The sequence below is a fragment of the Pristiophorus japonicus genome, chromosome 3, assembly GCF_044704955.1.
Source record: "Pristiophorus japonicus isolate sPriJap1 chromosome 3, sPriJap1.hap1, whole genome shotgun sequence".
NCBI lineage: Eukaryota > Metazoa > Chordata > Chondrichthyes > Pristiophoridae > Pristiophorus > Pristiophorus japonicus.
Window position 1 is genome coordinate 166725630 of NC_091979.1, and position 22810 is coordinate 166748439.

A 22810-nucleotide genomic window follows, 5' to 3' on the forward strand; every position below is an offset into this window, starting at 1 on the left:
CAGGAGGGCTGTGGAATTATAGAGGGCAAGGTGAGTTAAGATAAAGATTGAAATCACCAAGGATAAGGAATTGCTCAGTGCAAAGGCGGGGGAGGATATCTTGGTGAGAAACTCAGGGTAAGGCTGGAAGTCGGTAAACAATGAGGATTTAAAAGGAAAAATGAGAGAAGTGGAACAAGGTAAGGTGCTCAAGAGGTATGGGTATCAGAGGACCAGGCAGAGAGACTTTGGTGATAAGGGCTGCAACATGGTCGATGGGCAGGGCAGGTGGTGAGGCTTTAATAAGGGACAAGGTGTCGCCACCCATGTACAAAGTTACAGTCAAAGCCCCTGATGTCAATGTAATCATCCACAATATGTCAATGTAATTATCCACAATAAGGCCATGGATACAAAGGTAGGTCTTGTTCACAAGTGAACGAATATTTGGGATGAAATGTGAAGAAGGTCATTGATAGTTGGCCCGCTGGCAGAATCCAAGGAGATGGTGGCGGCGGCAGCACCCTTATTGTGGGCACATTATGTAATATTTGTAAAATAAGAACATAAGAAATAGGAGCAGGAGTGGCCATACGGCCCCTCGAGCCTGATCCGATCATGTACTCAGGCTCACTTCCCTGCCTGCTCCCCATAACCCTTTTATTCCCTTATCGGTTAACAAACTGTCCATCTCTGCCTTAAATTTATTCAATGACTCAGCTTCCACAGTTCTGAGGCAGCGAATTCCACAGATTTACAATCCTCAGAAGAAATTCCTCCTCATCTCAGTTTTAAATGGGGTAAGATCAGTTTCTAAGATTATGCCCCCTAGTTCTAGTCTCCCCTATCAGTGGAAGCATCCTCTCTGCATCCAGCTTGTCAAGCCCCTTCAATCTCATACTTTCGATAAGATCACCTCTCATTCTTCTGAATTCCAATGAGTAGAGGCCCAACCTACTTAACCTTTCCTCATAAGTCAACCCCCTCATCTCCGGAATCAACCTAGTGAACCTTCTCTGAACTACCTGCAAAGCAAGTATATCCTTTCTTAAATATGGAAACCAAAACTGTACGCAGGATTCCATGTGTAGCCTCACCAATACCCTGTACAGCTGTAACAAGACTTCCCTGCTTTTATACTCCATCCCCTTTGCAATAAAGGCCAAGATTCCATTGGTCTTCCTGATCACTTGCTGTACCTGCACACTAACCTTTTGTGTTTCATGCACAAGTACCCCCAGGTCCTGCTGTACTGCAGCACTTTGCAATTTTTCTCCATTATTTTTTTTCTGTCAAAGTGCATAACCTCACACTTTCCAACATTATACTCCCATCTGCCAAATTTTTGGACACTTAGCCTGTCTGTACTTTTGCAGATTGTTTGTGTCCTCCTCACACATTGCTTTTCCTGCCATATTTGTATCGTCAGCAAACTTGGCTACGTTACACTCGGTCCCTTTATCTAAGTCATTAATATAGATTGTAAATAGTTGGGGTCCCAACAGTGATCCCTGCGGCACCCACTAGTTACTGATTGCCAACCAGAGAATGAACCATTTATCCCGACTCCATTTTCTGCTAATTAGCCAATCCGCTATCCATGCTAATATATTACCCCCAAACCCGTGAACTTTTATCTTGTGCAGTAACCTTTTATGAGGCACCTTGTCAAATGCCTTCTGGAAGTCCAAATACACCACATCCACTGGTTCCTCTTTATCCTGTTCGTTACATCGTCAAAGAATTTCAGCAAATTTGTCAAACATAACTGCCCTTTCATAAATCCATGCTGACTTTGCCTGACTAAATTATGTTTTTCCAAATGTCCTGCTACTGCTTCTTTAATAATGGACTCCAACATTTTCTCAACCACAGATGTTAGGCTAACTTGGCACTGAAAAAAGTTGATAGTAATAGATTGAGTGGAAGGCAAAAAAAATTGCAGTTAGATGATGTAATGGAATAAGATCATAAGAATTAGGAGCAGGAGTAGGCCATCTAGCCCTCGAGCCTGTTCTGGCATTTAATATGGTCATGGCTGATCTTCTACCTCAACACCACTTTCTTGCACTATCCCCATATCCCTTGATCTCTTTAATATTCAAAACTCTATCAATCTCTGTCTTGAATAGAGGTTGGTGAGAGGGGAGCGACCTGTCAAAAGCCCAGCGGGAGATCGAGAGCCAGCGGCAGTTGGTGAGAGGGGAGCGACCTGTCAAAAGCCCAGCGGGAGATCGAGAGCCAGCGGCAGTTGGTGAGAGGGGAGCGACCTGTCAAAAGCCCAGCGGGAGATCGAGAGCCAGCGGCAGTTGGTGAGAGGGGAGCGACCTGTCAAAAGCCCAGCGGGAGATCGAGAGCCAGCGGCAGTTGGTGAGAGGGGAGCGACCTGTCAAAAGCCCAGCGGGAGATCGTGAGCCAGCGGCAGTTGGTGAGAGGGGAGCGACCTGTCAAAAGCCCAGCGGGAGATCGAGAGCCAGCGGCAGTTGGTGAGAGGGGAGCGACCTGTCAAAAGCCCAGCGGGAGATCGAGAGCCAGCGGCAGTTGGTGAGAGGGGAGCGACCTGTCAAAAGCCCAGCGGGAGATCGAGAGCCAGCGGCAGTTGGTGAGAGGGGAGCGACCTGTCAAAAGCCCAGCGGGAGATCGAGAGCCAGCGGCAGTTGGTGAGAGGGGAGCGACCTGTCAAAAGCCCAGCGGGAGATCGAGAGCCAGCGGCAGTTGGTGAGAGGGGAGCGACCTGTCAAAAGCCCAGCGGGAGATCGAGAGCCAGCGGCAGTTGGTGAGAGGGGAGCGACCTGTCAAAAGCCCAGCGGGAGATCGAGAGCCAGCGGCAGTTGGTGAGAGGGGAGCGACCTGTCAAAAGCCCAGCGGGAGATCGAGAGCCAGCGGCAGTTGGTGAGAGGGGAGCGACCTGTCAAAAGCCCAGCGGGAGATCGAGAGCCAGCGGCAGTTGGTGAGAGGGGAGCGACCTGTCAAAAGCCCAGCGGGAGATCGAGAGCCAGCGGCAGTTGGTGAGAGGGGAGCGACCTGTCAAAAGCCCAGCGGGAGATCGAGAGCCAGCGGCAGTTGGTGAGAGGGGAGCGACCTGTCAAAAGCCCAGCGGGAGATCGAGAGCCAGCGGCAGTTGGTGAGAGGGGAGCGACCTGTCAAAAGCATACTGGTGCAGCTACAGCGGGAGAGAAAGCAAAATAGAAGTAGAAAGTAATCAAAAAGTGACGTCACAGCCAATGGGGTAAGTGATTGGCTGGTGATTGGTGAGTAGCTTTTCTTTTATTTTTTATATTTTATATCAATAAGTGAACTGTAACATTGTTATTACCAATTTAAGGGTATCTAAGGTTAAGACATGGCAGGAGAGCTCGGTCATGTGATATGCTCCTCCTGTACCATGTGGGAACTCGGGGACACTTCCGGTGTCCCTGGGCGCTACGTGTGTAGGAAGTGTATCCGCCTCGAGCTCTTGACGGTCCGCGTTGCGGAATTGGAGCTGAGGGTGGATTCACTCTGGAGCATCCACGATGCTGAGAATGACGTGAGTATCACGTGTAGTGAGTTGGTCTTACCGCAGGAGAAGGGTCCACAGCCAGATAGGGAATGGAAGACCAACAGGAAGAGCAGTGCAAGAAAGATAGTGCAGGGGTCTCCTGTGGTCATCCCCCTGCAAAACAGATACACTGCTTTGAGTACTGTTGGGGAGGATGACTCATCAGGGGAGGGCAGCAGCAGCCAAGTTCATGGCACCGTAGGTGGCTCTGCTGCAAAGGAGGGCAGGAAAAAGAGTGGGAGCGCGATAGTGATAGGGGATTCGATGGTGAGGGGAATAGATAGGCGTTTCTGCGGACGCAACCGAGACTCCAGGATGGTATGTTGGCTCCCTGGTGCAAGGGTCAAGGATGTCTCGGAGCGGGTGCAGGACATTCTGAAATGGGAGGGAGAACAGCCAGTTGTCGTGGTGCACATTGGTACCAACGACATAGGTAAAAAAAGGGATGAGGTCCTACGAAAAGAATTTAAGGAGCTAGGAGCTAAATTAAAAAGTAGGACCTCAAAAGTAGTAATCTCGGGATTGCTACCAGTGCCACGTGCTAGTCAGAATAGGAATCGCAGGATAGCGCAGATGAATACATGGCTTGAGCAGTGGTGCAGCAGGGAGGGATTCAAATTCTTGGGGCATTGGAACCGGTTCTGGGGGAGGTGGGACCAGTACAAACCGGACGGTCTGCACCTGGGCAGGTCCGGAACCAATGTCCTAGGGGGAGTGTTTGCTAGTGCTGTTGGGGAGGAGTTAAACTAATATTGCAGGGGGATGGGAACCTATACAGGGAGACAGAGGGAGACAAAAAGGAGGCAAAAGCAAAAGACAGAAAGGAGATGAGGAAAAGTGGAGGGCAGAGAAACCCAAGGCAAAGAACAAAAAGGGCCACTGTACAGCAAAATTCTAAAAGGACAAAGGGTGTTAAAAAAGCAAGCCTGAAGGCTTTGTGTCTTAATGCAAGGAGTATCCGCAATAAGGTGGATGAATTAATTGTGCAAATAGATGTTAACAAATATGATGTGATTGGGATTACGGAGACGTGGCTCCAGGATGATCAGGGCTGGGAACTCAACATCCAGGGGTATTCAACATTCAGGAAGGATAGAATAAAAGGAAAAGGAGGTGGGGTAGCATTGCTGGTTAAAGAGGAGATTAATGCAATAGTTAGGAAAGACATTAGCTTGGATGATGTGGAATCTATATGGGTAGAGCTGCAGAACACTAAAGGGCAAAAATCGTTAGTGGGAGTTGTGTACAGACCTCCAAACAGTAGTAGTGATGTTGGGGAGGGCATCAAACAGGAAATTAGGAGTGCATGCAATAAAGGTGCAGCAGTTATAATGGGTGACTTTAATATGCACATAGATTGGGCTAGCCAAACTGGAAGCAATACGGTGGAGGAGGATTTCCTGGAATGCATAAGGGATGGTTTTCTAGACCAATATGTCGAGGAACCAACTAGGGGGGAGGCCATCTTAGACTGGGTGTTGTGTAATGAGAGAGGATTAATTAGCAATCTCATTGTGCGAGGCCCCTTGGGGAAGAGTGACCATAATATGGTGGAATTCTGCATTAGGATGGAGAATGAAACAGTTAATTCAGAGACCATGGTCCAGAACTTAAAGAAGGGTAACTTTGAAGGTATGAGGCATGAATTGGCTAAGATAGATTGGCTAATGATACTTAAGGGGTTGACTGTGGATGGGCAATGGCAGACATTTAGAGAACGCATGGATGAATTACAACAATTGTACATTCCTGTCTGGCGTAAAAATAAAAAAGGGAAGGTGGCTCAACCGTGGCTATCTAGGGAAATCAGGGATAGTATTAAAGCCAAGGAAGTGGCATACAAATTGGCCAGAAATAGCAGCGAACCTGGGGACTGGGAGAAATTTAGAACTCAGCAGAGGAGGACAAAGGGTTTGATTAGGGTAGGGAAAATGGAGTACGAGAAGAAGCTTGCAGGGAACATTAAGGCGGATTGCAAAAGTTTCTATAGGTATGTAAAGAGAAAGAGGTTAGTAAAGACAAACGTAGGTCCCCTGCAGTCAGAATCAGGGGAAGTCATAACGGGGAACAAAGAAATGGCAGACCAATTGAACAAGTACTTTGGTTCAGTATTCACTAAGGAGGACACAAACAACCTTCCGGATATAAAAGTGGTCAGAGGGTCTATTAAGGAGGAGGAACTGAGGGAAATCTTTATTAGTCGGGAAATTGTGTTGGGGAAATTGATGGGATTGAAGGCCGATAAATCCCCAGGGCCTGATGGACTGCATCCCAGAGTACTTAAGGAGGTGGCCTTGGAAATAGCGGATGCATTGACAGTCATTTTCCAACATTCCATTGACTCTGGATCAGTTCCTATCGAGTGGAGGGTAGCCAATGTAACCCCACTTTTTAAAAAAGGAGGGAGAGAGAAAGCAGGGAATTATAGACCGGTCAGCCTGACCTCAGTAGTGGGTAAAATGATGGAATCAATTATTAAGGATGTCATAGCAGCGCATTTGGAAAATGGTGACATGATAGGTCCAAGTCAGCATGGATTTGTGAAAGGGAGATCATGCTTGACAAATCTTCTGGAATTTTTTGAGGATGTTTCCAATAAAGTGGACAAAGGAGTACCAGTTGATGTGGTATATTTGGACTTTCAGAAGGCTTTCGACAAGGTCCCACACAGGAGATTAATGTGCAAAGTTAAAGCACATGGGATTGGGGGTAGTGTGCTGACGTGGATTGAGAACTGGTTGTCAGACAGGAAGCAAAGAGTAGGAGTAAATGGGTACTTTTCGGAATGGCAGGCAGTGACTAGTGGGGTACCGCAGGGTTCTGTGCTGGGGCCCCAGCTGTTTACATTGTACATTAATGATTTAGACGAGGGGATTAAATGTAGTATCTCCAAATTTGCGGATGACACTAAGTTGGGTGGCAGTGTGAGCTGCGAGGAGGATGCTATGAGGCTACAGAGTGACTTGGATAGGTTAGGTGAGTGGGCAAATGCGTGGCAGATGAAGTATAATGTGGATAAATGTGAGGTTATCCACTTTGGTGGTAAAAACAGAGAGACAGACTATTATCTGAATGGTGACAGATTAGGAAAAGGGAAGGTGCAACGAGACCTGGGTGTCATGGTACATCAGTCATTGAAGGTTGGCATGCAGGTACAGCAGGCGGTTAAGAAAGCAAATGGCATGTTGGCCTTCATAGTGAGGGGATTTGAGTACAGGGGCAGGGAGGTGTTGCTACAGTTGTACAGGGCCTTGGTGAGGCCACACCTGGAGTATTGTGTACAGTTTTGGTCTCCTAACTTGAGGAAGGACATACTTGCTATTGAGGGAGTGCAGCGAAGATTCACCAGACTGATTCCCGGGATGGTGGGACTGACCTATCAAGAAAGACTGGATCAACTGGGCTTGTATTCACTGGAGTTCAGAAGAGTAAGAGGGGACCTCATAGAAACGTTTAAAATTCTGACGGGTTTGGACAGGTTGGATGCAGGAAGAATGTTCCCAATGTTGGGGAAGTCCAGAACCAGGGGTCACAGTCTAAGGATAAGGGGTAAGCCATTTAGGACCGAGATAAGGAGAAACTTCTTCACCCAGAGAGTGGTGAACCTGTGGAATTCTCTACCACAGGAAGTAGTTGAGGCCAATTCACTAAATATATTCAAAAGGGAGTTAGATGAAGTCCTTACTACTCGGGGGATCAAAGGGTATGGCGTGAAAGCAGGAAGTGGGTACTGAAGTTTCATGTTCAGCCATGAACTCGTTGAATGGCGGTGCAGGCTAGAAGGGCTGAATGGCCTGCTCCTGCACCTATTTTCTATGTTTCTATGTTTCTATGAAGATACTCAACGACTGAGTATCCACAGCCCTCTGGGGTAGAGAATTCCAAAGATTCACAACCCTCTGAGTGAAGAAATTTCTCCTCATCTCAGTCCTAAATGGCTGACCCCTTATTCTGAGACTGTGACCCCTGGTTCTAGACTTCCCAGCCAGGGGAAACATCCTCCGTCAAGCCCTGTAAGAATGTTGTATGTTTCAATGAGATTACCTCTCATTCTTCTAAACTCTAGATAATATAGGCCTAGTCTACTCAATCTCTTATAAGGCAATCCCCGCATCCCAGGAATCAGTCTGGTGAACCTTCGTTGCACGCTCTCTATGGCAAGTATATCCTTCCTTGGGTAAGGAAACCAAAACTGTACACAATACACCAGGTGTGATCTCACCAGGGCCCTCAGTAAGACATCTTTACTGTAAAAATCAAATCCTCTTGTAATAAAGGCCAATATACCATTTGCTTTCTTAATTGCTTGCTATACGTGCATGTTAACTTTCAGTGATTCGTGTACAGAGACACCCAGGTCCCTCTGAACACCAACATTTCCCAATCTCTCACTGTTTAAAAAAACTCTGCTTTTCTATATTTCCTACCAAAGTGGATAACTTCATATTTCTCTCCATTATATTCTATTGCGACAGTGACAATACTCAAAAAGTACTTCAATGGCTGTAAAACGCTTTGAGACATCTGGTGGTCATGAAAGGCGCTATATAAATCCAAGTCTTTCTTTGCCATGTTCTTGTCCGCTCACTTAGCTTGTCTATATCCCCTTGAAGTCTCTGCATCCTCCTCACAACTTACATTCCCACCTAGATTTGTATCATCAGCAAACTTGGATATATTACATTTGGCCCCTTATCCAAATCATTGATATAGATTGTGAATAGCTGAGGCCCAAGCACTGATCCTTGGGGTACCCCACTAGTTATAGTCTGCCAACCCGAAAATGACCCTACTCTCTCTTTTCTGTCTGTTAACCAATCCTCAATCCATGCTAGTATCCCAATCCCATGAGCCCTAATTTTGTGGCACCTTATTGAATGGGCAGGGGCTGATAAAATCCAGCAGTGTAGGCAGCACTAGTCACCAACCTCCAAAGCAGAGAAGTAAGATACAGTGAGAAACTGGGGTGCTGCTTTGGTTATGTGTGAATGTTCAAACCTGATTATCTCTACTGTTAGCTCAGTAACTCCTTCAAACCAGCTCCCTGACGATGGTGCCAGCACAGGATAGCCAAAAAGGGGGAATGGAAACAAACAGAAAAAGTTAATTACAGTCTGATACTTAAAATAGGCAATTATGGTTGAAACTCCTTTTAAATAAAACTTTTGGTTAACATTCTAAATAAAATGTTTATCTTTTCTGTGCAGGAGGTGGATCATCTGAGTGCCCATACATGCCACAGCCTCATCAAATGCAAAATTAGTAAAGGGCATTTGTGAACAGGGTAGTGGAACTGCTGAACTTCAGAGAGTACAGATGAGAAAAGTTCCAAGACTGATTTATCTTTAGATAAAATAGCCTATGCTGATAACATTCCATTTGAATGCCATCTGTTAAATGGTTAAATCAATATACTTTTTCACACTCTGCTCTTATCAAGGTGAGGAATGTCAGCGCTGGGGAATAAAATATTTTTCTGGAGGTTGCTATACCTACGCCCAAAACGTGTCCTCCCTTGACATCCACACAGTTGTATTTTTCAACAGGAGTCACTGGATAGCGACCAGAAGTGCCGGCTGATTTTCTTACGCGCGGGTTTGGAGTCTAGTTGTAGAAGCTTGAGCACAACTTTGGCTGAGATCCACTCATTCAGCAAGGGCTATGGATTAAATTTGGGATTATTTAATGTTTATAGTTCAGAACCAAGTGTTGATGGATGGCCCACTAAGCCATCAAGGGAATATAAACTGGATATTTTTCTGAAAGTATAGTTATCGAAACTTTGTTGTATGACTAAGTGGATATAGACATTTCTGTTGGTTTACCTGAAAGATGCACCCTCAAATACTTCCAATCTTTTACAGAGATCAGATATAGAGCAGCAAACAGTCAGACTTAGCAGTCTAAAACACTGGATCACATCAATGAAAACCCCAACTCAAAATATTTTGTATTTTCCTTTTGAAGATGTAAAAATCTAATCAGATTTAAATTGCTAGAAAATGTTAGTTGCAATTTATCACAGGATTTATAACCTTTTATACATATAAAAAGGTTAAACATAAAAGGACAGTGTCCAAATCACTTAGGATTGTGAACTGCTTTATACAGTATGCTGCTAGATGGAAAGTACAACAGAGGCGCATTCTTCCTGTGTCTGTTCCCCTGATTTCCGACCAGATGAATCATTCCACCATGAGCAGCTGCTGAGTGGATGTCTGGTACTTCTCCATAGAAATAGGATCAATAGTTATATTAAAGCTATCTTGGGGGAGCAAGAGAAAAGGGAATGACATTGAATCCTAGTTGTCAACATCCCACAGCCAGACAGCCCATGGACAGAGGCCCAGAGACAAATGAAGCAGCATGTGGGCCACAGGTGAAGGGAGGTGGGCTGCAAGTAACCACTGAGTATTATATATATCTCCTGGACTAGGTTAATAAGCAAAGGGAAAGGAAGGCAAAGAGGATGATATAATGAAGCAAAAATGGATCCTAAATCCTAGGTTGTTGGTACAAATAAAGGGTGGACATGAGGAAATCCTTTCCACACGAATGAAACAACTGAAATGGAAAACAGCCAAGTAAAAGGAACAATGGCTGCCTAAAAGGGGACAAATGTTAGACTGAATTTTGTGCCTCTCTCATTCTAAGTTAGGATCAGTTTATTCCAATGCTAAAATCTTTACTTTAGCTCAAACTAACCCCCCGCCACACACACACACACACACACACACACACACACACACAAACACAAACTACTCCCTGTCAGCATCACAATTTTGTCTTTGGCTAGGGTAGTGCAATAGTCAGATACAATGCTCTGCTGCTATACAGCACTATCGAGTCAAGACTTGGTGAAAGTCTTTGAGGAAAGAAAGGTTAAAATGTTAGTTTAGAACCTATGACCCTAATGGTTGGTGCAGGCACCACCACAGGACTCAAATTTGCTGATTTGCATTAAACTGCTTGAAAAGTCACCATCAAAAAGGACCAATAAGAAATGTTTGATAAATTATTTTAAGTTTATAATGGTGAGGGATGTCAGCACTGATAAAGGAATACTTTCCATTTTTGACACCGTGTTTCAGCAAGTACTTGCAGGAAGGTATAACGTAAGCAAAACATGGAATAAAGTTCTCCGCTCAGTCCCAATAATGTGCCTTAACCATAATCTCTGTCGAGCATCACCACTAAGTTTTTCTATTTCCCACAGAGGCATGTTGTGGCGGTTGTGACTGAATATGACTATTTACTGCCAAGTAGCAGACTTATGAATCATGAAGGCCAATTACTGCTATGGTCTTACCATTTCTTTTGCCTGAAACTCTGTGTCCTTAATGGGTTGTTATGCAATATAGGAATGCCTTGCTCAGAATGCAAAACAGTCACGATAAGGTTAAGAACAAATTAAAAAATATAAAGTAAATTCAGCTGAAAAAAAAGTTTTGGGACTATAACTGAACTAAATTTAAAGAACATTTTCAGAATGAAACAAAATTGAAAAATAAACTACTAAAGAGAAATCAGAAATTACACAGACAAAGAGAACAGGGAGAATAATTAGAACAAGTTGAGTGGAAAGAGCTCAATGTGGTGAGGAATGCAAGTGAGCTACAGGTTTAGAGAAGAGTAGAACAAGTCCCTGATGCTATTTCCTAAATGCTTTCCTATGGTCCTGCCAAACAATACAGGAGGACAATGGCAGGTTAGTAATGTAGATGCACATTGGGTTGAGACTCCAAAAATCTATTTTACTTGGGATTCTAATAATCAACATTAAAGTTTTGACATTCTATACAAGATAGACATTGGCTTTTTAACACTGTTCATGCTTGCTAGTCATTAGTTTGTGATTTGTTTTCATTGCACAATTACAGAAGGTAAGTTGAGAATTTAAAAAGTGTATAGAGTTATAGACAGGAATTTATTTTATTCATCCTGGTTGGAGTCTTCACTTTCTTGGATTGGGATGCAGACATGACGAGTACCAAACTTGTATTTTCTGATGTTTTCCAAGGTTAATCCTCTCCTGCCAAAACGGCCCACAGGCCTTATTCCACGTCCATTATACCAAGAGGAATCAATATCAGCATCTGCAAAACAAAGCATGACGATTTGTATTAGTGTTGGAAGCCCTTGAATACCTTGTCCTTCTGTACCTTGCCACAGTTTCCACTCTTCACTAGAGTCTAAAATCAGATTGTGAATGTTGGCAGACTGTTTATTCGAAGGGGAGGAAGAGGGTTTAAAATGGACATCAAAAGCTAGTACTTTACAGGGCAAACTCCTGATCTCAACACTAATGTCAGTTGGGTGCCTGAAACAAAGGCTAGACATCACCCCACTAAGGGGAGGAAAAGGTGAGGTAGGGAAACAGAGCAACTGGCTACTTGTGTACACCTCCTAGTGCCTGGTTTACAGAGTGGCCTGGCAGCAGATCACCCACCTGCCCTTTCAAGTATAGAGAAGAGTCTACCATAGACAGACAAATCAAAATGAAGTTTTAGTCTCTACCTCAATAGCCACATGTGGTGAAGGATCCCATGGTCTAATAGTCCTCAGTTCAAGAAGCTTCCTCCTTTTCCCATTGTTTCTTTCAGTGAGAATTTTTGGTTCCCTAGTTCCCCATTTGCCTACCAGTGGAATCAATTTTTCACTATTTACCTACAGTGAAGTCCTCAAGTTTCACAGCCCTTTATTGGATGCTCCTCAGTGCCACTCGAACTCACCACCTTGCTGCTGTTGCTCCTGCTCTGTGGAAAACCACGTTCCCCAGTCTCCTCTCTCCTCAAACCCCCATTCCCCAGTCTCCCCCTCTCACGAGCCTCCATTCTCCGAGCCCCCATTATCCCCCTCTCTATATCTCACCGGGCCTCCAGTCTCACTCCCCTCTATTCCCCAGTCTATCAGTCTTGATTAAGCTTTGTGTGATGTTCCATTACTCCCGCCATCCTAATTCTTTTTATTTATTCTCCTTGGTTTTGGAAAATCTTCAACACAATGAATGATTTGCTTTGATCGACCATGCCAATTCCCTTTTGTAATTTTGAAAACTTCAATTAGTTCAAAGGGACAGAAATTAGTCTAGGTCCATTTTTCAGCAAGAGGCCCAGGAATCGATAGTAATTGATCCTCGGGCCTCATCAGCATACTTGTCTCGTGCTTATCACGCTTCTACAGGCAGCTCGCCCAATCGAAGACTTCAATTTCGGACCGCTTGCCTTACTGGCAGAGGCCCTCTGGTAAATCTTAGGAGCGGGCTGCACGACTCCCATGGAATTAGTGGAGCACTCCAGCTCCACAGGAAGCTTTTTATTTAAATTTTAAAAATGTTCACAACCAATTCCTTAGTGTGAGGCCATTGAAGATTTCTGAGCGCCAGAGGTCCTGATACCTGCCCCGCTCATCGGAGACAAATTTCTTAAACGGGTCATCGGGTGTAAGGCTCTCATTTACATATTCAAGGTCCTAACCCCTGTTTTAGGCATCTGCCTGGAACATCTTTAAAAACAATACAGGTCACATGAATTTAGCAGTGGTACCTATGTTTAGCAGGACACTGCACTGCTAAATTGGTATGCTTTGCGTTCATATTATACTCAAAGAATAGGTGTAATGCATATCAATTTGTACTCCAATGTAATTTCCAAAGAAAATAAGCCCAACTTCTTTAACCTGTTAGTTTAAATTCTTAATATCCAGAATCATTGTCATTGTTCGCCAACCCCCACCCTCTTTGCTCAAGGGCAATAATATCCTTCCGATGATTATGTGACTAGAAATGTACAAACAATCCAGTTGAAATACCCCAAACAAAGGCACAAAACAATCATGAGATGCGTGTTCAGTTAGTTGGACACTTACTGACTATCAAACTGTTCTTCCAATAATTTTATTGACAATTTTACACTGATTGAAAAAATAGGTGCTCAAGCCAATAGTGCTGTTCTGCATTTACTAAACTATCCCCCCCCCCCCCCTCAAGCTGAAAATTCAACCAGTTCTAGAGAGCCTGATAGCTCATTCTATCTTCAGGATTCAAGATGCACTCTGCAAACAGTGCTTTAAGTTGCCATCCAAATCAGGTTCTATCAGCACCTTGGGTCTTAAGCTAGTATGTTTCCTTTTATTCATATTGGTAAAAGACTTTAAGATTAAATGAATTCTTAAGTTTATTGATGCATTATCATTCATCACAAAGCAGTATAAATTATACAAAAATGCAACAAGAACAACCTCCCTTCTTAGCTATTTAAGTTTGTCAGCAGCAATGCCACACCTTCAATGGAGCAGGGAAAAATCTCCTGTCAATCACACTGCTAATTCTCACAAGGATGTCTGACTGTCCTGGGATGGTTGACAAACCTGCTTTTGTAAGGCTCTCTCTACATTTCCTCCTCCTCATTATTATAATCATTCACTTCTACAGGCAGAAGGTTTTTAAAACTCAGACTTGGTATTGTCTGGTCATATGGGCTAGACTTTCCATCGGTTTCGACTCGCTACTACCCATTTAACAGCTGAGATTAAGTCTAATGCCTATTTTCCCTAAAAATGGAAACTAACGCCCATTTATCGCCAGCGTTAATTTCAGCTTAATAATTTCAGCATAAATTTCAGCCGAGAATTAGTTAAACTGCCTGCCCGTATTTTTTTTTAATTATGACACTGCCCAGATCGTTCCAGCACTTGCGGCACTGGTTGGGCTCTTTGACTTCGTGCGTGCTGGCTGAAATCACTTCGGCAATCTCTGTCCAAATCCATTGATATACCCTGGGGTGTGGTTTCCCACGACCACTCTGGGTCAATTGTGCCCACCGATTTTCTACTTCTGCTACTAAGGCAGCATTGGCCTCCTCAGTAAAGTGCTTTGCACGCCTACCTCCTCCCATCTATCCTGCTTCAGCCACTTCCTCCTCCTCGCTCATCCTTAGTTCACTAATATCCATTGTAATTTTTTAAATCCAGAAATCGAAAAAATTTGTAACACCAATCACCGAAAACACCACAACGAATCCCTCACCAGCTTTCTCCATTATTTCTCTCTCTCTCACTTTCACTCTCTCCTGCGCATGTGCAGATGACCCCAAACCACCTGAAAGATGGGAAAAGACCATTGCTATGCAAACCAGCCTTGCACGACTGAATACATCGCTAACGCCCATTTCACATTGCTACAGCTAACGCCCAAATTATAAAGTGGAAACTAGCGGGTTTGAAAATGGGCGATATTTCAGCGATCATTAAAAAATAAATCGCTAACCGCTGGAAATACCACCCACTTTTAGCTGATCTGGCGACTAATGCAAAGTCTAGCCTTTCATCTTTTTCACTCTTTTTAACTGCCAATTTTATCACCTTTTCTCTTCAAGGCTTTGACTTTTGCTAAGGTACAGTGTCTTTGGTACCTCAGCTAAGAGGCCATCGTTCCTGTAAGCATGCACACTAAGTACTGACAAACTAGTTGACTGCAGGAGAACACAATTGAACCCAATTTTTGTCTTCGCCCTCAGACTGTATCCATGTTCACTTTCTGGCATGGATCATTGAAAAATAATCAGCTGCAGGAACTCTGAATTATTATTTCCCTTCCCAGCTCCGGGCTGATGAGGCCAATCGTAACACGTTAACTCTTGTCCTGGGTAAGATCAGCCAATTGAGCACAGGCCAGGCATTAAACCTGGAGTCTCGTCATCTGCATGTCCTTGTGTGATATTAGATGGTACTTTTATTTACTAGAACATTGGGAGAGTAATCTGTTGTTTACACTGCACACCAACAGCCATCTCTCAAACATTGCTCTTCCTCTCCCCAAGAAAGCACAGCAGGTGTAAGAAACCGGACATACTAACTTATGGTGTGTTGATATTGCAGCGTTGCTTCTGATGCCAAACTTGGCAGTAGTGCTGTAATGTAAATGAGGCTGAGCGGAGTACCATCTCGAGGTGTTTTTTTCCCCCCATTAACTTGCATTTTCTTTTTACAGATGGTGGCTGACCTGCTGTGTATTTTCTAGTTTGGCTTCAGATTTTCATCATTTATAGTTTAAAAAAAAAAATCTCACTCCTCACTTCTGTTGTGGTTGCCCATCGAGCATTTTGATCAAGATGCATATTAATCATGGTGCAGAGCAAAAAATTGCAGCAAACAGTCTTCATTTAAAATACTAAATTTCTTCCTGTTTTTAAAATGTTCTTGCATTACAGACGAGATGCAATATTAAACTGCCTCTATTCTGCTCAAGCATGCCTAGGTTAGGTACAGCATGGATTAAATTCTCTCTACATTGTCCAGAGTTCGCCCAGATGTTTCTATGTTGCCCCATCGCACATTCCCAAGTTGGGTACGCCATAGTTGAATGCAATTGAGTTCCTTATACTCTGCACCTGTGCATTCCTTTGTCCCAACCACTGACATTTATGAGTGAGTGTAACAATTGAGCAAAAGTACTACAGAACTCTGGGACATGTAGTACTGTGGGTCCACATAGACTATTAACTGAGCGGAGCCCACACAAATCAATTTTATTTGGGTCTATTGCAACTGGCAGTTATTTTGGGTAGGATTATATCCCAAGTGTCAGAGGTAGAAAGACACTGCACCATCCTATCCCTGAGCAAGCCCCCGATTAAGCAAGCCTCTTCCCCTATATTGGCATTTTAATTTTCCTAATGTAATCTGGTAGCAATATGGCAACAGCACACACGGATACAATGAAAAAGTGCTTAGTTAACCATTTTTGGAAGCCCACTAGCTAATGACATAAATCCTATCATTGCAGTGGGAAATCATCAGAATGAAAAGGACAACCATCTCTCTTTCCTAACAGCAAAACATTATCACTCCCAAAATACTTTAAAACTTTTTAATATTACAGGTGACAATAAATAAAGTTCTGAACTCTTGGAAAAGTGATCCCTTTATTTAGAAACTAGTTTTTCCTTTCTGAAACACACAAAAGAATCATTGTTTTAAGGTTTCCAAAGCAAGGTAGCTATACTACACATTTTGCGAAGTGCTTTGGCTTTATATTCACACACACACGCGAGAATGTAGTCTGATATCACTTCGACTTCGCACCAACTGCAGCAGAAATGCAGAGTGAAGTGAAGCGTGAAATTTCCTGCTGTTTAAACTTCTAATTTTCTTCAGTTGGCAGCAACAATCAAGACATTGCGGGAATACCGGGCACCCTTTCCCCTCCACTACCATAGAAGATTGAGGGTAGGACGCCCACCATATCTTCATATGTACAGAAGATGGGTAAAGCTCCAGTATGGACAAAACTTGGGACAAAATTACCCCGTATAATTCCATGCACGTTAACAAGCACCAGCCCCTGCCACCCTTAAAAGGGTACTTGTACCATTACAATATTACAATACTTTATTTTCCTGCCTTTACATTTTCCATTGCAATCAAACATAATCTGTCCCTTTCCCTTTTGTTAGTTCGGACAAACTAGCAGAAATCGCCTGATTGAAATGATTAGAATACACACAAATCAATCCTCCCGTCACCAACTGCGTAAAGCGATCACTTACTCCTGATCTCTACCGAGGATCCTTGGACCCGGGAATCCGCATCAGGAAACGCGATGCACACCAGCAGGCAAAAGACACAGCAAACCGACAGCAGCTTCATTCCTCGATAGGGTGTGGACAAATTCTTCTCGTCGGAGCCAAGTGCTGCGGGAATAAACGAGCGCCGTGCGTTAGTGTATATTACAAATAAAAGTACAGATTTTTACTAAATGCACAAGTGTGGGAAACATGTTTTTAACTCTGAACTTTTGAATAGTTCTGAACTGCAAAAGAAAAGTTAAAATGTAGATGTGCCCCAAGTAAAACATTGCATTAATTGTATATCTAATGCATATAAAGCTATCCAGGAGTTTTGACTCCTGGCCAGGGCGACTCACCGCTCGCTACCAAACAGGGGCTTTGTGAAGCGGCTGATCCGACTCACTGTGATCTGCTTTTTATTCCATTATTTCGCGATTACGTCAGTGACTGACCGAATCCACTTTGCCCAGTTACACTTTGCAAGCGTCACTCCTCAATGCCCTTCAAAGGGTAGCTCGCTGACTGACACTGGAGGCAGCATTATCTGCAGGGGGTGTGCCTCTCTCAGCTTCCCTCTTAAATTTCTCTGCCCCTGTTCGTTAGCTTCTTCCGCCTTTCATGGGTGGGCGATTCCCTGGGTCTGTATTTCTGTACCTCGCTTATCTAGTATGCTTCAGTGTCTCATAGTCTGTGACCTAGAAAACATTGTTGGCAATAATGGTGAACAAACGCTTACTACATGTGTATGATATTCCTCTGCTATTTTAGTGGAACCATTAATCTATTTGTAAAGCATTAATCCACTAATGCGGACAACCCATAACCTCGAGCCTACTTGTTAGTGTCTCTCTTGGTGTCTGCCTATCATTAAGTCTTGGTCTGGCTCTCTCTCTTTCTGACCCTCTCTTTGTCTCAGCCTCTATACAGAATTTGCCTCTCTCTCCTTCAGTCACTGTCATTATCTCGCGGTTAAAACATAAGAACCAACTGAAATGTTTTCAAACTGCAACCTAATCATAGAACAATTCCATCATACACCTTTACAATAGTTAACGTTAATAAAAGAGCAATCGCAAATATTGCATAATAGATGGAATACAAATTCCCTGTTGCGTTCTGCATATATGTTATTTGCCGGTGAGGGATGTTGATCAATTATTGATGTGAGGCAATCTTTTTTGTGAACAATTTGTGACACAGAACCCAACTAAAGGAATTGAAAATACTTTTTCGTTGGTTCCGTCCTCAATGAGATTAATGGTTCCTGTGTTGAGACCATATCCATCCAATGTATGTCCTTTCCTATGCACCATAGTGTATCATTTTCCTATGCCTTATAGCTAAAGGTTGGCTTGGTGGCAGCATTCTGACCTCTCAATCAGTATGGAGGATTCGAGCCCGCTTCAGAAAGACCTGGTGAATGGAAACTAGAATATGGTCTCCAAATACTGGGTTGACCTGCTGTAGCACATATCCGGAGGAAGTGACCAATTGCTCATTGGTAGTGTTCCTGCCTCTGAGTCAAGGGTTGGATTTGAGCCCCACTTTAGGCAGCCACAGTGAGCAGAGACCAGACTGCTGGAACACCCAGCAGAGGTATTTGAATCCGATGGCTGGAGGTGTATTCCTTCCCAATTGTAAATGGGTGGTGGGGCTCTTTAGCTTTGGTTACAGCCTACCTAGGAGAAGATAGTCTGAAGATATAAAACTGCGAGGAAGACAATCGAAAATCACCTCAACTCCTCTTTCCTAGTAACTGGCTCAAGAATCTCATTGTATAAGACTTGGATTAGGACCTGTTCTAGAGCAGAACACAATGGACAGCTAAAGACCCATCATACCTGGGGTAAGAGTGATGATGAATGTGCTGGGCTTTAGTCTACTCATTGTCCTGAGTTTGGCAATACAAATATATCTGGAAAATGTGGAGCATTTTCAGAGTATGCTAACCACAGATGGCAGAAGAACGATTCTCATCATTTTTTTGTGTGTTAGTTTCTTCCCTTTACGAAGATATCGAATGTGGCTGGCACATGGTGTGGTTCCACACGAGCCACTGCTACTTCACCCAAGTAGCCATTCTTCACTTATGAGCCCAGATAATGAATGTTGTCAGGCTATTTGAAAAAAAGAAAGACTTGCATTTTTATAGAGCCTTTCACGGCACCGGACATCTCAAAGTGCTTTACAACCAATTAAGTACTTTTGGAGTGTAGTCACTGTTGTAATGTGGGAAACGCAGCAGCCAATTTGTGCACAGCAAGCTCTCACAAACAGCAATGTGATAATGGCCAGATAATCTGTTTTTGCTATGTTGATTGAGGGATAAATATTGGACAGGACACAGGGGATAACTCCCCTGCTCTTCTTCAAAATAGTGCCATGGGATCTTTTACATCCACCTGAGAAAGCAGAAGGAGTGTTGGTTTGGCATCTCATCCAAAAGATGGCACCTCCGACAGTGCAGTACTCCCTCAGTACTGCACTGGATTGTCAGCCTTGACTTTTATGCTCAGGTTTGTGGAGTTGGACTTGAACCCACAACCTTCTGACTCAGTGGTAAGCGTGCTACCCACTGAGTCACAGCTGACTGGGTGGGTGATATAATTGAGATGTTTAAGATTATTAAAAGAGATGATAGGATAGATAGAGATAATTATTTCCTCTGGTGGGGAGTCCAGAACAAGGAGATATAACCTTAAAATTAGAGCTAGGCCGTTCAGAGGTGATGTCAGGAAGCATTTTTTCACATAAAAGCTTGTGGAAATATGGAACTCTTCCCCCAAAAAGCTGTTGAGGCTAGGAGTCGAGGTGGGTAGATGGAGTTAAGATACAGATCAGACATGATCTAATTGAATGTTGGAACAGGATCGAGGGGCTGAATAGCTGTTCCTATGTTTGTTCCTAAGGGGAAGACATCGCAGCTAAACCAAATCCGTTCCTCACCCTGAGGTCATTAGGTAGCAATCATTAGCAGGAACCCTGGCTGATTTTTCTCTTCAATGCAGGCCAGGAGTCAAAGCTGGATCTCTTGCACTGTGTGCATAGAGCTTGGCGAATCTACTGAACGGAGTGACTTGCTAAACAGAGTGGTAATGGGAATTCGGTGCAGAGGGGAAAGGGGGTGCTAAATAATTAAAACCAAGTGGCAACAGTAAATAGATGAATAATCAGAGTCATTCATGAGATCTAAAGGGATTGTTTTGAGCAAAATGATGGGACAGCTGAGACCCGTTGCCTGCAATTCCTATGCCTTATGGGAACTCCAGGACACTTCATGTGTCCTGGATAAACATATGTGTAGCAAGTGCCTCCAGTTGCTCAAGCTCAGGGTTTAGGAGATTGAAGAGTGGCTGGAGTCACTGCAAGGCATATGGGAGGCTGAGAATTTCCTGAATCATATGTTCAGGATGTGGTCACCGTGCAGCTACAGAGAGTTCAGGTGAATACTAACTGGGTGGCCACCTGGCAGGGTAGGAAGAGGCAGGCAGTGCCAGAATCCTCAGGGGGTGTGGCACTCTCAAACCGTTTTTCAGCGCTGAATAGCAGTGAGAGTAACAACATCTTGGGGGAGTGCAGTCTAGAGCACATCGACGGCACTGTGGAGCAAATGACTGCACAAGGGGGCACAGCAAAGCGTACAAGTGCAGTGGTCATAGGGGGATAGACATGCGTTTCTGCAACCGCCAACATGAGTCCCACATGGTGTGTTGCCTCCCTGGTGTCAGGGTAAAGGACATCACTGAGAGGGTGCAGAATATTTTGAGAGAGGAAGGGTAACAGCCAGAAGTCATGGTCCATGTGGGAATCAATGACGTAGGAAGAAAAAGGATTGCATTCCTGTAGTCAGAGTTTCAGGAGATAGGAAGTTAAAATGAAAGACCTCAAAGGTAGTAACCTCTGGATTACTCCGAATGCCACACGCTAGTGAGTATAGGAATAGTAGGATAAAACAGGTTAATGAGTGGCTAGAGAAATGGTGTAGGAGGGAGGGCTTCAGATTCTTGGGGCATTGAGACCAATTCTGGGGCAGGAGGGACCTATTCAAGGTGGACAGGTTGCACCTTAACAGAGCTGGACCAATGTCCTCACAGGAAGGTTAACTAGTACTGTGGGGGAGTGTTTAAACTAATTTGGCAGGGGCATGGACACCAGGACAAAACATTAGAAAGGAGACACAAGCTACACAGAGGATTGGAAGAGGCAAATATTAGAGTAAAGAATAGTTTATAACTAGGAGGGATTAGACAGAGGGCAAATGCAAAGCAATCTATGACAGGTTTGGAGTACATGTGTGTAAATGCACAGAGTGTGGTAAATAAGGTTTTTGAGCTGCAAGCACCAGTTGCCACATGTAACTGATATGGTGGCAATAAGAGAGACCTGGGTCCAAGAAGGTGAGGATTGGGAACATTGGGGTGGACTTTTGGCTGCTTTCCGCTCCGTTTTTCACTCCGGAGCGGTGGCAATGGCGGCGGTGAGATGTTCTGGCCGGGCGGTCAGCCTCCAGTGCCCTGCAGCGATCCACAGGTACGGTTTAGTGGTGCGGCTGGAAAAGCTGTAGCAATACCCCTGGTTGTGACACTGGCGTGAGTTTTGACTCTTGCCTGATCTGTACGCCCCGAAGCCGCCCCGCAGTGAACGCCTGGGAAATCAGGCTGTCCAACGATACCGACAGCGGAGAGTTACGTAATGGACTTCCAATTAAGTGTGATTGTTTTTTTCTTTTAATTTTTTTTGTGATTTGTCTTGTGGTGGTGTGGGCAATATGTTGGGAATGTTTTTGTGTTCTTTCTTAGTTCTCTTCCCTCCCCCCCAGGCATCTCTCAGAGCACTCCAGGCCTGACTCTTTAGCTCAGGAGTTTCCCATCCTAACGCCCTAAGAGAGGTGTACAATGCCTCCCTTAATGCTGCAACCCATACTCAGGGCCCAGCTGCCCAATTTTACTTACTGAGGCGCAAACTGTTTTCAGGCGCAAACTTTACCGCCCCGCCGCCATTACCACCCTAAATCAAAGTTGATAATCCAGCCCTTAATATTCTTGGCTACAAGGTATTTAGGAAAGATAGAGAAGGAAAAAAGGAAGGGGTGGTAGTATTGATCAAATAAACTATTATAACCCTGGAGAGGGATGATGTAGTTGAGGGGTCAAAGCAGAGTCTATTTGATTAGAATTATGAAGCAATTATAATACAGGGTGTATATTATCGGCCACCAAATAATGGGAAGGAGATAGAGGAGCAAATTTGCAGGCAAATTACAAACAGATGCAAGAGCTACAGGCTAATGGGGGACTGCAATTATCCTAACATCGACTGGAATAGTAACAGTGTAAAGGGCAAAAAGGGGGAGAAATTCCTGAAATGTATGCAAGAGAACTTTCTTGATCAGTTTGTTTCCAGCCAAAGAGGATAGAATATTTATGGAAAAGGACAAGGTACAATCAAGCGTAAAAATACTTAAGTGGAGGAAAGCTAACTTCAATAAGTTGAATAGGGATTGGGCCCAGGTGGATTGGAATCAAAAATTGTCAGCCAAAACAGTAATTGAACAATGGAAGGCCTTCAAAGAGGAAATGCTTCGAGCACCAACTGGACACATTCTTATGAGGGGGAAAGGAAGGGCATCCAAAGCTAGAGCTCCCCAGATGACTAAATATATAAAGGTTAAAATGAGACAGAAAACAGGCTTATGACAATTTTACAGTAGAGAACCAAGCTA

At 44.0% G+C, this 22810-nt stretch overlaps 1 protein-coding gene and 1 long non-coding RNA gene across 2 annotated transcripts in view; one reads left to right on the forward strand and one right to left on the reverse strand.

Moving 5' to 3' along the window:
• The window catches only part of LOC139260005 (uncharacterized), a 36859-nt gene extending 19582 nt beyond the window's left edge, over positions 1–17277 (forward strand). Inside the window, exons 2-4 of the long non-coding RNA XR_011592702.1 lie at positions 8728–8960; positions 16676–16879; positions 16975–17277. This is a non-coding gene — a long non-coding RNA (uncharacterized lncRNA). The remainder of the gene's footprint in view (positions 1–8727; positions 8961–16675; positions 16880–16974) is intronic.
• On the reverse strand, positions 10977–17673 carry prlh (prolactin releasing hormone). The gene is made up of 3 exons (XM_070876049.1): positions 17445–17673; positions 17068–17211; positions 10977–11616 (listed from the first exon to the last, which is right to left on the reverse strand). The coding sequence occupies exons 2-3, from the start codon at positions 17165–17167 to the stop codon at positions 11453–11455; spliced, it is 264 nt and encodes an 87-aa protein (XP_070732150.1). The 5' UTR covers positions 17168–17211; positions 17445–17673; the 3' UTR covers positions 10977–11452.
• Positions 17674–22810: the final 5137 nt, after the last annotated feature.

Excerpts from the sequence above, each read along its gene's own strand:
- prlh (XM_070876049.1), bottom strand. The coding sequence starts at position 17,167 with ATGAAGCTGCTGTCGGTTTGCTGTGTCTTTTGCCTGCTGGTGTGCATC. Across the intron at positions 11,617-17,067 it reads ATCCTCGGTAGAGATCAGGA|ATGCTGATATTGATTCCTCT; the intron begins GTAAGTGATCGC and ends TTTGTTTTGCAG.